The sequence below is a fragment of the Calliphora vicina genome, chromosome 3, assembly GCF_958450345.1.
Source record: "Calliphora vicina chromosome 3, idCalVici1.1, whole genome shotgun sequence".
NCBI classification, from domain to species: domain Eukaryota; kingdom Metazoa; phylum Arthropoda; class Insecta; order Diptera; family Calliphoridae; genus Calliphora; species Calliphora vicina.
Genome location: NC_088782.1, coordinates 40,630,395 through 40,644,391, shown reverse-complemented (window position 1 = coordinate 40,644,391; position 13,997 = coordinate 40,630,395). Strand labels below are relative to the sequence as shown.

Sequence of the window (13,997 nt, the reverse complement as noted above, 5' to 3'; positions counted from 1 at the left end):
AGATCGTATGATTTATGTCTATATGAAAGTTAACTATGTTGAATTTTGTGTGTATACCAACATTTTTAAGCGATTTATGCACGTTAAAGTGATTTTCGGAAGCGGGTCTATATGGCAGCTATGACTAATTATGGACCGATCGTAACAAAATTTGGTGGCATGAATTTTGTATATATATAACTTATTTGGAGCGGAACTTGTGGAGATACATACATAAATTAAACATTTATGACCGATAAAGTCCAATTTCGGAAGGACATTTGTATGCGGGCTGGGTGAAAAAATGAACCGATTTCAGCCAGTTTCAATAGGTTTGGTTCTTAGGCCGAAAAAATAATATGTACCAAATTTAATCCAAATATCTTCAAAATTGCGATCTGTACTCTGCGCACAAGGTTTACATGGACATTCAGCCAACCAGCCGACCAGCCAGACATCGTCTAATCGACTCAGAAAGTGATTCTAAGTCGATCGGTATACTCTAAGGTGGGTGTTAGACTAATATTTTTTGGCGTTATAAACATCTGCACAAACGCATTATACCCTCCCCACTATGGTGGTGTAGGGTATAAAAACTAGGATGGTTCAATTTGAAGTAAGCCAAAATAATATACCATCAATGCAACAACAAGAAGTTCTAGGTGTTTTTAACTACTTTACAGAAGAACAAAAATAAACAGTTTATTTTTTATTAATCTCTTTAACATTATTTCCCCAGCCATTTAGTCTAGAAAAGTTATATAGAATATGTTTCACTGTTTCTAGTTCGTCAATATCCTGCGCCTATATCCCATTTACCAATGAAGGCTCCATTTGAGCAGTTTCCGGTTATCACTCCTACTAAAGACCTGTGACTTTTTCTATCCAATCCAATTAGTAATCTGGTTGCCTTTGTATCCAACTTTGGCCAAATAGCGCCGGACACCATGCTATATATCCTACTACACGAGGATTGGTTCCTGAAAAGTTGTCCTGGAATCTTTCGAAGATCAACGTATAGTTGTGGAAAATAGGAGGTTAAACCTGCCAGTCCCTATTAATATAGTCCAGATCCAACTCCTATATGGCCAGTTCATCTGCTATCTCATTTCTCTGTATATTACAGTGCCCTAGTACCCAACACAATCTGATTTTGTATAGTTCCTAGGGTAGCCAGATATTGAAATAGCAAAAAATGTACATCAAAGAAAAAAAAGCAGTACAATTAATTAAAAATTAGTGAAAACATCTTTAAAATATCCGATATTCCCTTTTTCTTCAATAGATTTTTCTTCTGATACATTTTCAGCAAAAGTTTTTTAATTAGCGAATTCATCAAACAGTTGATCCATGATAATATTTTTGACAGAAAATGATTTAATGACATCTGCAAATTCATGTAAAAATATGTTCGAGTTAAGATTAAGAACAGAAAGTTTTTCGAAATATGAAAAATATTTACGTTTTGTTTTGATAACAGATTGATCACAATTCTGGTGACTAACGACTAATTAATATAAAGAACAAAATTCGTTAGGACTGGAAACATAATCGGAGGCGAAATTCCGAAGTCTAGAGTCCTCTTCCAGATGGTAGAATAAATAAAATTTTGAATAACTTCACCTAAAAATGGTTTTTGAAGATACAATGATGAATGTGGGAAAAATCAAAAAATCTTTAAAATATTCAACATCACAAGAACAAATTTGAGAATCTATAGGCCTCCATTGGAAATCAATATATCGAGAGCCTATATTCAAAACTCTCTATCTTAAAAATCACAACTTTTCAGTAGAGCCAAAAAACTGTTTTTTCGCGTATTACTTGAGTTATTAAAAAATATTTTTAAAGCAACTATTGAATCTTGCATATAATTGGTTTTTATAAATTTGCATTAGTGGGGACTTTATGATAGATAGAGGGTTTTTCTTCTCAAAATATTCAATGTGTATGTATGAAAATTAAAAGATAGATGATTTTGCATTTTATTAAAATTAAATTATTTTGATTTAATTTATGCCATCTGTCAGTTTTTAACGTGATTTATTTAAGATAACGGCTAATAATACAACATAAGATAAAAAAAATAAACAATTGGGGGATTCAAACGGTCTCCTATTAGGTCGTATTGTCATAATGTCGTAAAATATTTTTTTAGTTTAAACAAATTTTTGTAGGGTTTCAAACAAAAGAGTTATAAACTAATAAGACTTTTTGAAGTTTGTTTATTGGTTTGTCACAAAATAACACTTTTTTTGTTTGCAGCACAACAAGAATTTGTTTAAACTAAAAAAATATTTTACGACATTATGACAATACGACATAATAGCAGACCGTTTGAATCCCTCAAATATTAAACAAAAAGTTATAGAAAAAATATTTTCTATTTGCTTTTTTAAGTTTTTTTGGAGTTTGATTGGTGTAAATCATCTTGAAATAATAGATGACACTTAAAAAGTAGACACTTTTTTAAACAAATTCCATTTATTTTTATGCCATGGACATTATATTTCCCAAAAACAAAAAGGTAAAATATTTTCATGGTAATTTAATTCAGAATCGGCATTCGATATTTTGATAAATGATTAAAAAATGTAAAATTCATGTTCAACATGTAAAAATTAGTAAGAAAACATGAATTGCAAGAATAAATTATTCCAAAAAATATTTGAAAATCAATTATTTGAAGAGATAGAGGGTTTTGCATTCGGAAAAAAATAATTGTATAAGATAGAGAGATAACAAAAATGCAAATAAAACAGCAAAAAAATATTTTTTTTATGAAATTCACACCATAGATGAGGGCTGTTTTACTGAACATTTTACTATCAAAAAGCCATTTTCGTGAAAATCAAAGATAGAAGGTTTTGAATATAGGCCGTCCATATAATTTTTGTTGAAAATCAATCAGTTTTCAAAGAATTTTTGAATGTTTTTCATACATTGTTTTCCGTGTTTCTGAATCAGCCTAAATAAATACATATTAAATTAACTTAAATTCTTGTTGGGTTTTTGTCGACAATATTTTTAAGTAGCTTCCCTAATAAAAACATGTGTCTCCAACATTATCGTATTCGTAATTACTTACATGAATAAACACACACGCAAATGGTCATGACAATAAGTAAAACTAGCATTTTTTCATCAATTTCCTGAATGACGGCCAACATGAAATCAAATTGATTGACTACATTTGCTTCTTCTGCGGCAGCATCATCTTCGTCTTCTATTACTTTAAGGTTTTCATTTTCTGCCTCACTTACTAGCTCTCCTTCTTTTTCTTCGGCTGCCACAGCATCTGCCTGAAGTCTTGAGCTAATGGGACCTTTGCTTTGGCTGTCAAAAGTTTTTGTGACCAAAATATTTTGAGTATAAATGGTATTGTCATTGGCCACATTCTCACTGTTGATGCTACTGCTGCTGTTGTTGTAGTCGATTGATAAATTTTGCGTGACAGTATCGATATTGTTGACGTTGTTTTCATACAAATAAACTTCATCATTGTCATTTGGGTGTTGTTTATGTTGTTGCCCATGGTGCTGATGCTGGTGATGATGATGATGTATTTTTGTTTGATTGTTTTTGTTATGATTGGTTTTTTCATTTTCAATTTCATATGAATTAATATTTAATATATTTTTCTTTTTACGCTTTTTATTTAGTTGCCATTGTTGATGATGCTGTTGCTCCTTCTTCGGTTCCTGTTGCTGCTGTAACTGTTGTTTGTTTTCATTACTGTTTACATTTGATTGTATCAAGTCATCAACTTTATTCTTTACATCATATTTATTTTTTTCATTTAACACATTCTCTTCTTTTTGCTTGTCACCTGCCACTACAAAAGTATTTATATTTGTATTTATCCCCTCAACTTCTCGCTCCTGATTTGGTCCACTGATGGCATCAACAATTTCCCTTGATATTCCATGGAGCTGCTGGTGCAAAGTAGTGATGGTAGTAGTAGTTGTAGTAACTTGTTGCTGCTGTTGCCGTCTTTCATGTCCTTGCTCAAGTCGTTGTATAGTTGTATATTTGCTGTAATTTTTATTATTTTTAGTTGTTTCATAATCATTATGATTGCGTTTTTCATGATGCTGGTAATAATGATAATCAGCATCATCATCAGCATCAGTTGATGAACTCGTCTGTTGTTTGTTTGTGTGTAAGAAATTATGATTAGAATGTTGAGTATAATGATGGTGCTGTTGAGGGGAATGGTGTTGCTGATATTGCTCCTGTAATGTTCTGTTGACAGTTGCTGAATGTGCTGCTTCTACTATTGTTGTAGTAGTCTTGTGTTGTTTCTCATCCAAGGCAGCATACCTTTTCAATCTGTAATGGTAACAAATAATAATAAAGGCATACATTTTTATATTACAATAAATGACAAACATATTTTCTCTTATATTTAATGCATATGTAGTTATATGGGACGAAACGAAAAATTTCGAATTTTTTAACCTTTAACTTTCAAGGCCATACAAAATTTAGGGTTTTCCAGAATTTTGGAATTCCCTTTACCCTCATGAAAACGAAGCCTGGTTAAGCGCTAACTAATAGTTATACTGTTGGTTAAAATAATTTTTGTATGCAAAATGTCACTATAACTATTAGTTAATACATAACCAGGCTTCGTTTAATGAGGGTTAATTTGATTTTTATATAGGCTCAAAGTTCATATTTTTTAAAAGCATACTTTTAGGCAGCTTTAAAAAATCTATTTAGATTTTTTTATTAATTTTTTTTCTTTTCGATTTTGATCTTGAATATAAATTGTTTTGATTTTATATGTTCACAATTTTTGTTCTTTATGACAAGAGCTACAACTTTGCCTCAGAGACTAAATCAAAATTCCGAACTGGTTGCAAGATATGAGCCTGAGAAAATTATCACTTTTTTAGAAAAATTACACCGAGGCCCCAAATTTTTGGCGGCCCATAAAAAAATGTGCATAACTTTGGGCAAAACTGGGAGACATGGATCTTTTTTTTTTGGTCTTTTATCACGTAGTGGTTTCCGTATATGGTTATTTTTAGTGTTGCACTGTGTTAGTCATAGCTCCCATATAAGGCCGTTTTCCGAAAACCATTCACGAAAATAAATTATTGAAAATTTAAAAGAAAAATGATTTTGATCATTTACTTAGTGTAGGGTATCGTATGGTCTGGCTTGACTTGACAACTAACAAAAATTTAAAAGAAAAATTTTTAGCTTACCTAAATCGAACAACAATCAATTTCAGTGACTTTATCAATAATATTGTAATCAGGAATTGGTACTTAAAACTAAAACCTATTAAAATTAAATTTTGTATTCCCAAAAGTAACTTTTAGATTTTAACAGTCAAGTAGATTCCAAAGGGGTCCTTTGTTAAAATCCAAAGGGGTGAATAAATAAAGAGTTGTTACAATTTTAAACTACCAAACTGATTCTATTTGCAATCAAAAGTATCCTGTTTAAAAGTTAAAAACGTAACAATATTATAATCATGTATGACAATGATATTACGATTATAATATGTTATTTTGTGATACTAATAATGATCATAATATGCTTGATACTCATAAATCTTATTATAATATGTTGCTCTTAGACTTTTTTTGCTACAACCATTTTAACTGCGGGTATTAATCCTTGATCTAATGTATTACGCAAAAAAAACATTTTCATCAGTCCTTTGAAGAAGCATATCTCTCAATTCATGTCCTTATTCATGTCCCACCATCAAAAAAGATGGAGTATATTGAATTTGGCATCCCGTTTGTAACATATCAAAATATTGGACGTAGAATCAAAAAGTATATAAGATTCTAAGACGATCTAGCTATGTCCGTCTGTCTGTTGAAAACACAATAAGGCCCAAACCGAGCTAGCTGAAATTTTCTACAAATACTCTGTGCACAATTACGTTTTATGTAAGCCGAACTCTCACGACCAAATTTCGTGACGATTGGTCAACAATATTCCATAGCTCCCATATAATCAACATTCTCGAAAATGTCATTAACATAAATAAATCACTGAAATATATCAGTATCCAAACAAAATTCAACACAAATATGTTTCATATATTCGCAATTCATCCCACCAAATTTTGTGACGCCCACTACCGAAAATGTGTGTATTCAAATAAGATTGAACACAAATATGTTTCATATCAAAAGAAAACTCTTTATAATCATATACCCGGTTTAGGGTATCATAAGGTCAGCTTGCCCGACTATACCATTTTACTTGTTTATTAAAAAGTCTTCTTCGTTGCTTTTCACAACGGATTTTGTTATATTTTTTTCGAATGAAATATTAAAATAAAATATAAAAAATCAAATACGTCAAATTTTAAATATTTTTAAACACTTAAGTAGTTAAGATAGAAGGATGAAGTTTTGGCATGTGGTATTCAATGTTTGGATCTTTAACTCACTATTTTTTTAAAAAAAAATTATTGGAAATCTAAAAGGATATTCAAAGATAAAAATTTGAGAGGACATTTTTGACATCTTTTGATCCTTAGAGAATAAAATAAAAATAATACGAAATATTTTACAACTCTTCTTGATCATTTGACATCAAATTTGACATAGCAGGATGATCAGAAGTATTTTAAAACATTTTTTTAAAAATGTACTCCTCTGAAAATTTGAAGTCCTTTTCAAAGGAAACAGGATCTCGAAATGAAAAACTGAAAACGCAGTTATTCTCCATTTAATTTATTGTTTCAGACGTATATCATCCGGTTCGTGTCTAATATTGAGTGTCGTACGGTGTAATATTTGAGGAAATCTCCTCCGTAGAACGTTTTTATTTTATTTTCATGCCGGCTACAGATATTTAAATAACGTTTATATATTTTACAGACTAATGTGTGGGAAATTATAAATTGTAAACAAGTGTTAAATTCTTTGAATTATTAAAAAAAATATATCTCTCCTTCTTATACATATGTACTCCATAAAACAATAAAGAATTAATTTTATATATTTTTGTCTTTTATATTTCTTATAAAAATTAAATAAATTTTTATTAAAATTTTCTTCATTTCTGTTCTCAACAAGTTGTCATAAAAATGCAAATATTTCAATGTAAAAACAAAATACTTGCTTGTGTTCTACACCTTGTTTTCTGCTTCCCAAATCCATGTTTTTCTCTTTTAACAAATAATTTATGTCTCTGGTAAGATTGCATAAAATCTTAAGTTTGATTTCTTGTTTTTTTTTTTATTTAAAAATTCAAGCTAAAAAAACTAGAATATTATTTAATACTAGCTGACCCGACAGACGTTGTCCTGTCCAAGCAACAACAGCATACATGTAAATCAATGTACATATTTTGAGTTTTTATATAAAAAATCGATTTTTGGCCAGAAATATGAGTGATTACAGATCGAGCTCCTCTTCTTGATTAAACCCTTATTGGCCAAATTATTAGCGATTTTAAATATTGTGAGTTTTTATATAAAAAATCGATTTTTGGCCAATGCAAAAATAAATGGGGGAACTGGAATGCCTAGTTTTCGTCGTTGAAATTTCTTTAACGATTGATTCCAAGAATATATTCCAAGGATTATAGCAGCGTTCGGCCAAATTTATCATTCCGGCACATATCAAAAAATCTGGTCAATGTTGTAGATGGCGGTCGATCAACCATTTTCAGATGCCATATCACTACCTTTGGTCACATATTTACAGCATTTGATAAGTGGGCATATTAGTGAGCGTATTATTGGGCGTAAAAAACTTTTGTGGACTATTGCGAATATTTAAAAGAAAATACCCAAATCGGTCCAGGCGTTCTGCGATTTTAGATATATCGAAAAAAAAGTGCGCGTGGTAAATTTTTCTTACGAATTTTACTACGAACATTTAAAAACAAATTAGCCAAAGTCGTTTTCCGATTTTAGATAAATCGAAAAAAGTGGGCGTGGTCAATTTTTCCTTCAGTAAAAACTTAAGTTGGATAACTACGAACAATTAAACTAAAAATTAGCCAAATCGGTGTATCCGTTTTCCGATTTTAGATAAATAGAAAAAAGTGGGCGTGGTCAATTTTTAATTCCGTAAGACCTAAGTTGGACTATGACCAACATTTAAAAAAAAAATTGTCTAAATCGGTCCGGCCGTTCTCAACTGATGCAATTACCAACGAACGACAATTGATTTTTATTTATATAGATTTTATAAATTCAAGGGTGATTTAGGGGCTTACACAAATTTTCATATAATAACTTAAATGGTTTTTAAGGATTTTCAATACATACCAAAAACATAAATGAAAATAAAACACAGTTTAGAAAATTCTAGAATTGTCTAAGCAGAGCTTTGAAATTCTATTTTCAACTATGTTTTTGGTATTAGAAAATATACGCCACATCTGTTGTAAACACCCAATATATTCCCGGCTTGTTCTTGCATGAGATCATTTTATCTCCCATTAGATCCCTCTATTATAATCAATTTAGAAGAGGCTGGAGATTGTTTCTCTCACTCATTGCAATAAACAATATAAAAGTTAAAATACTATTTAACTGCAAAACCAAGCATAACTTTTTCTATAAATAATTTAATTCTATTAAATTTCTTGTAAAACATGAATGAAGTTGCTACAATTTATTTTTCAAATTTGTTGGTTAAATATCCTGTGTTGAATAGACAAGGATTTTTAGGAAAATATGTTGCAAAAATATGATACATCACCATAATTATGAGACCAATAGTGTAGGAATTGCAAAAGGGGTTGAAATTGAGCGATTTTATAAAATATTAACTATGAACCTCGATAAAAGGCAAACCAAAGTGAATTTTAAATATGTGTGCACCTAGTTTCAATTAACTTGGAATGCTTAGGGTCCGATGCATTGTCGAAAAATATTATTTCCTCCCATATTTGTCTTATTTTAAGTTTCTATTATGATAAATTATTATTATTTACAATATTTGGAAATGATATAAACATAAATACAAGCTTTAACATTATTTTGTTATATAAGTTTCCTTGAATTGTATACAGTATGTTGAAAACATATATTTCGTATATTTTTTTTTTGTTCGATAAATACATTCTAATTTATTCCCCCCTCTCTACAAGCAATAACATTTTCCAAAATTGATTCAAATTGTTTTCAATGTTCTATTTATTGCTGTATTATGGTATGATTTTGATTTAAATTCATTTATATTCAAAAATAAAGGTAAGACATAAATGGGAATAGAATGGCATTATGTATTTGTATTTTACATTTACATTGCAAATATTTATAAGTATAATAATAAATACGAAAATACTATTGAACATATTTAAAGCAGATTTATAAATATGTATTGTATATTTGAGCAGTAATATTTTTTTGCAGAATTGAAATTGTAAAAATGTGGTATAAAATAATTTTGTTTGGAAATTGCAAACAATACTAAATGTTGCAGAAGTAATTGTTAATAATTTGAAATTGAAATAAATAATTTTATTTGCTTGACCTTAAATTACTTAAACCTCAAGCAGACAAGCACGTGTAGGCATAATTAAAATTGTTTAAATAAGAAGCCTTAACATTTAAAATAACTTAACGAAAAACATATTATCTAAAATCTATAAAAATAATTTAAGTAGCTGGACAGAACTGAGTAGCTGGACAGAACTGAGAACTAAGTCAAATATTAAATCAGCTTAATCGTAGTCGATTTTAACTTTACTATTACTATTCTGTAAATCAAAATCGAGTAACGATTTCGTTCCTGAATGCACATATTTTGAAGATCTAAAAAATCGATGTTTTGAGATTTTTCAAAACTTTTTTGGGAATAAAAATTTAATTTCAATTTGAAAAGAGTTTATCATTGCAAAAACTCAATAAAATGCCAAAAATGTTGAAAAATACCATAAGAAATGCGATTTGAGAATTAATACCCTAAAGTTGAATTTTACATAAAAGTGGATGCCTTTTTTTTGAATAGTCCTGGATCCCTCGGTTTTAAAAATTTTTAAATTTTCTTCATTTAAAATCTTTGATGTAAAATTTGACATGGGCGTAGCGATGAGGTATTCGAGTTTAAGTTTTTAAAATGGGACCAACAAATTCTTCAGGGGCGGCGCTATGGGGGCTTAAAGTACCTAGGTACCTTCGACATTACAAATTTTTGAACACTTCCCAATTTCAAAGATTTTTATATTTTTGGAAAGCCCTTGGCTAGGTCTTGAGCATGCTCCAATTTTTTTGTTAGACAACTAAATTAACAAAAATACATAAAATATTTCAGAGCAATATCAATTATGGATCCAAAAATAAACGGTTTTCAATTTAATTATTCAAAAAATTGCAGATTTTTACTGCGTTTTTGGCTAAAACGTGACTTAACTCCTTCATTATTAAAAATAAACTTTCTTTAAGAACATATAACAATTTTATGTAAGGTATCTTAATGGGGAAAATTTCCTATTTTTCTAATATGTCGCCTAGGGTGGCCCTTAATAAACGAAAGTTGGATTTTGGCCATTCTCACCCTCCAGTTTGGTGAACATTAAAAAAATCATCCTGAAAAAATCTTAGGTTAATCGGTTGGGGTTAAGACGTGCCGCAAGCTCTCTGAAGTTTTGAGATGCATTTACAAGGTGAAAAAATGCATTTTTTTTCAGTTTTTGTAAAAATTTTGCCATTAAAAAATTACTATTCCAATTTAATTTAAAAGAATAGAAATGTGTACGCAATTGTCGTTCTAATGAGACATAAAAATCAGAAAGAGGTCCAAACATTTTAAAGTTATTAAAAATTCGCCAGGCCATTAACGTGTCTCAGGCAACTAGAACAAGAAAGGTAGGAACCAAATTAACATATTTTATAAATATTAACATATATATAAATATTAAAATAAAAGCTACTACTTAATTAAAATATGTCCATTCTTACGTGTATATGAGTTTTTGTCTTCGTAGGATACCGTTAACCTATTCTTAGGTATGAACAAAAAAATAAAAATTTTTTAACGGCAGTTTCAAAACTCCATTTTAAAATTTTTAAAAATTTTGTTAAACAAATTTCAAAATTTGTTGATCATCTCATTGGGATTTATTAAGAATATAATAGGGAATAAAAATGTGAAAAAATTATGAAAATATCTCTTATAGTTTTTCCGTACCTGCGATTGAAATTTTGAAATTTTCGAGAAAACCAATTATTTGGCAATTTTTTGGCGAATGAGCTCTATTTCCTTACATTTATGAAGTTTAAGCAAAACTTATTCAGAATATTATAGTCCAGATAATTCTAAATATACTCTGAAACTTTTACTAAAATTGGAAAACGTTAAACCTTAAATCGTGAATGTCAAATTTTTCACTATTTAGAATTTCTAAATTAAAGATATAGAAACGTTATTTATTTTTGGGCCGATTTTGATGAAACTTAAGACAAATATAACATAAACTCTAGGGATTATAATAACAGCACAAGAATGGAAATTAACGCTTAATGGCACTTGGGGTTAAAATGACCCCAAACTTTTAAAATCATAATTTTTTTATTGTTTTAGAAGTTTGGGGTCATAATTTTAATTATGGTTAATTTTAATTTTTCTGCTGCTTATAAAAAATTTTGATTCTGCCCCACTGTGCATCGGTGACTTATTTGATTTTGCTGTTATTTTTGATTTTGATCTATTGAATAAACTGCCCATGAAATAATTCAATTACTACATGAAACATTTCTGGCTCGTGTGCTCTCCCATTGGGGGTGATTTTACACCATTATTTTTCTATTTAAGGGCTAGTTGAAGGTCTATGTCAACAAGCCCACAACCGTTCGGACATTGAAGGAATGCTACACCACGAAATTCAGACCCCATTTATGCAAAACTGTCACGGAAAATTTCAACTAAAGAGTGCGTACTTGCCAATAAATCCGTGAAGGTTATTTGCCCGCTGTACTATTCCAAACATAACTCACACAATATTAAAAAAAATATATTTTGGTATACCCTGAATTGTTTTCTTATTTTAGCAATCATATTAGAAATTAATCGAAAAATTACTACACCATTTTTCATTGAAATTGAGAAAATTATACATGATATTGAGAAAATTCCAAATGAAATTGAGAATTTCCATTTCAAATTGAGAAAGTCCAAATGAAATTGAGAATTTCCATTTTAAATTGAGAAAATTCCAATTGAAATTGAGAATTTCCATTTTAAATTGAGAAAATTCCAAATGAAATTGAGAATTTCCATTTTAAATTGAGAAAATTCCAAATGAAATTGAGAATTTCCATTTTAAATTGAGAAAATTCCAAATAAAATTGAGAAATTCCATTTCAAATTTAGAAATTTCCATTTGAAATTTAGAAAATTCCAAATGAAACTGGGAAAATTCTAATTGAAATTAAGAAAATTCCAAATGAAATTGAGAAAATTTAATTTTACTCTACATAAATAAATATTATAATATAAATTAAACAAAAAACATATGTACACAGTCTTAATGACTAACAGGCATATCTTGCAATTCCAAAGCGCTTTGGTGGAATGATGTTGCATGTTGTATAGCTCTACTTCAATCTCCAGTAGTTATATAGGACTTGGAATCGTTAATTAATTCTTGAAGATATAAAATCCTCTGCTCTCCTACATTAGGAGGATTTACGGTTGGTATATTCATCTTTAACTTCACAATATTTTTGATTTTGGACCAAATTATTTCAATAGGTGAATAGGGACTAAATGGTAAAAGTTTTGCTGAAGAGATGTCGAAAATTTCACGTAAATGACTGTGGCAAGGGGCATTGTCACATACCAAAACGAGTTCAGATAACTGATTACCCAACTCTTGCTATCAACACTTTTGATCCATTCGTTTGCGCTTTCGCCAGTGAACGAACCTCTGCGACTATCCATTTGAATAATACCTGCGGTACCAATTGCACCTATCAGGTGGATGTCGGGGCCACGGGAAATAGGTATCTAAAGAACTGTTCGGGATCCATAACGAGATCAACCATGTTTTTTACGACAAAATAAATTGAAATTGGTCTCTCTATCCAGACAACCACATCTTTTCACATCTGATATAATCGTTAATTTTTTTTTTAGTTTAAAATAATTTATATAATGATTCTCAATTTTATTTAGAATTTTCCCAATTTCAATTTGAATTTCTCAATTTCATTTGGAGTTTTCTCAATTTCATTTGGAATTTTCTCAATTTAAAATTGAATTTCTCAATTTCAATTGGAATTTTCTCAATTTCGAATGAAAATTCTCATTTTCAATTGGAATTTTCTCAATTTAAAATGGAAATTCTCAATTTCGTTTGGAATTTTCGCAATTTAAAATGGAAATTCTCAATTTCAATTGGAATTTTCTCAATTTAAAATGGAAATTCTCAATTTCGTTTGGAGTTTTCTCAATTTAAAATGGAAATTCTCAATTTCATTTGGAATTTTCCCAATTTGAATTTGAAATTCTCAATTTCATTTGGAATTTTCTCAATTTCAATGAAAAATGGTGTAGTCTTCCTTAAAAATAATAACTATGATTTTAAAAATCTTACTTTTTTGCATAACTGCAATATTCAAATATGCTTGATGCAAATATTTAAGTCATTATTGAGAAAAATACATTAAATTGAATAAATTTACTCTTTTCTTCTGCTTTCTTCTCACTACTAAATTCAATCTTGCCTCTAGGGTATGAAAATAATAGAGAAAGAATCTCTACTTCTTAATACAAAAAAAGATACGAATACAATCTAATTGAAATATACTTCAATTAAAAGTGCTTGCTTTGCCATTGTTCTTCAGTCTTAAAAGTCTTTAATAAATTTAAATGTTCGATTTAATTTATCTAATGTACTCTGGAGAAACCATAACGATAAATATTTATATCTTTTTGTGTTGCTGTTGTTGCTGTTGTTACTGCTGTTGCTCTATGTTGTGGATACCAGAGTGAATTGAGTTAAGATACACAAACATAGATAAATGTGTAACAATAAAATAAAAATTTCTTGGACAATTGTTAAGCAATTAATTTTAAGTT

General features: G+C 29.3%; 1 protein-coding gene across 1 annotated transcript in view; it reads right to left on the bottom strand.

The window, feature by feature from the left end:
• LOC135955418 (uncharacterized) overlaps positions 1-13,997 on the bottom strand; it is a 198,497-nt gene that overhangs the window by 147,190 nt on the left and 37,310 nt on the right. Inside the window, exon 6 of the mRNA XM_065505769.1 lies at positions 3,068-4,271. Within this exon, the coding sequence (XP_065361841.1) occupies positions 3,068-4,271 (1,204 nt within the window). The remainder of the gene's footprint in view (positions 1-3,067; positions 4,272-13,997) is intronic.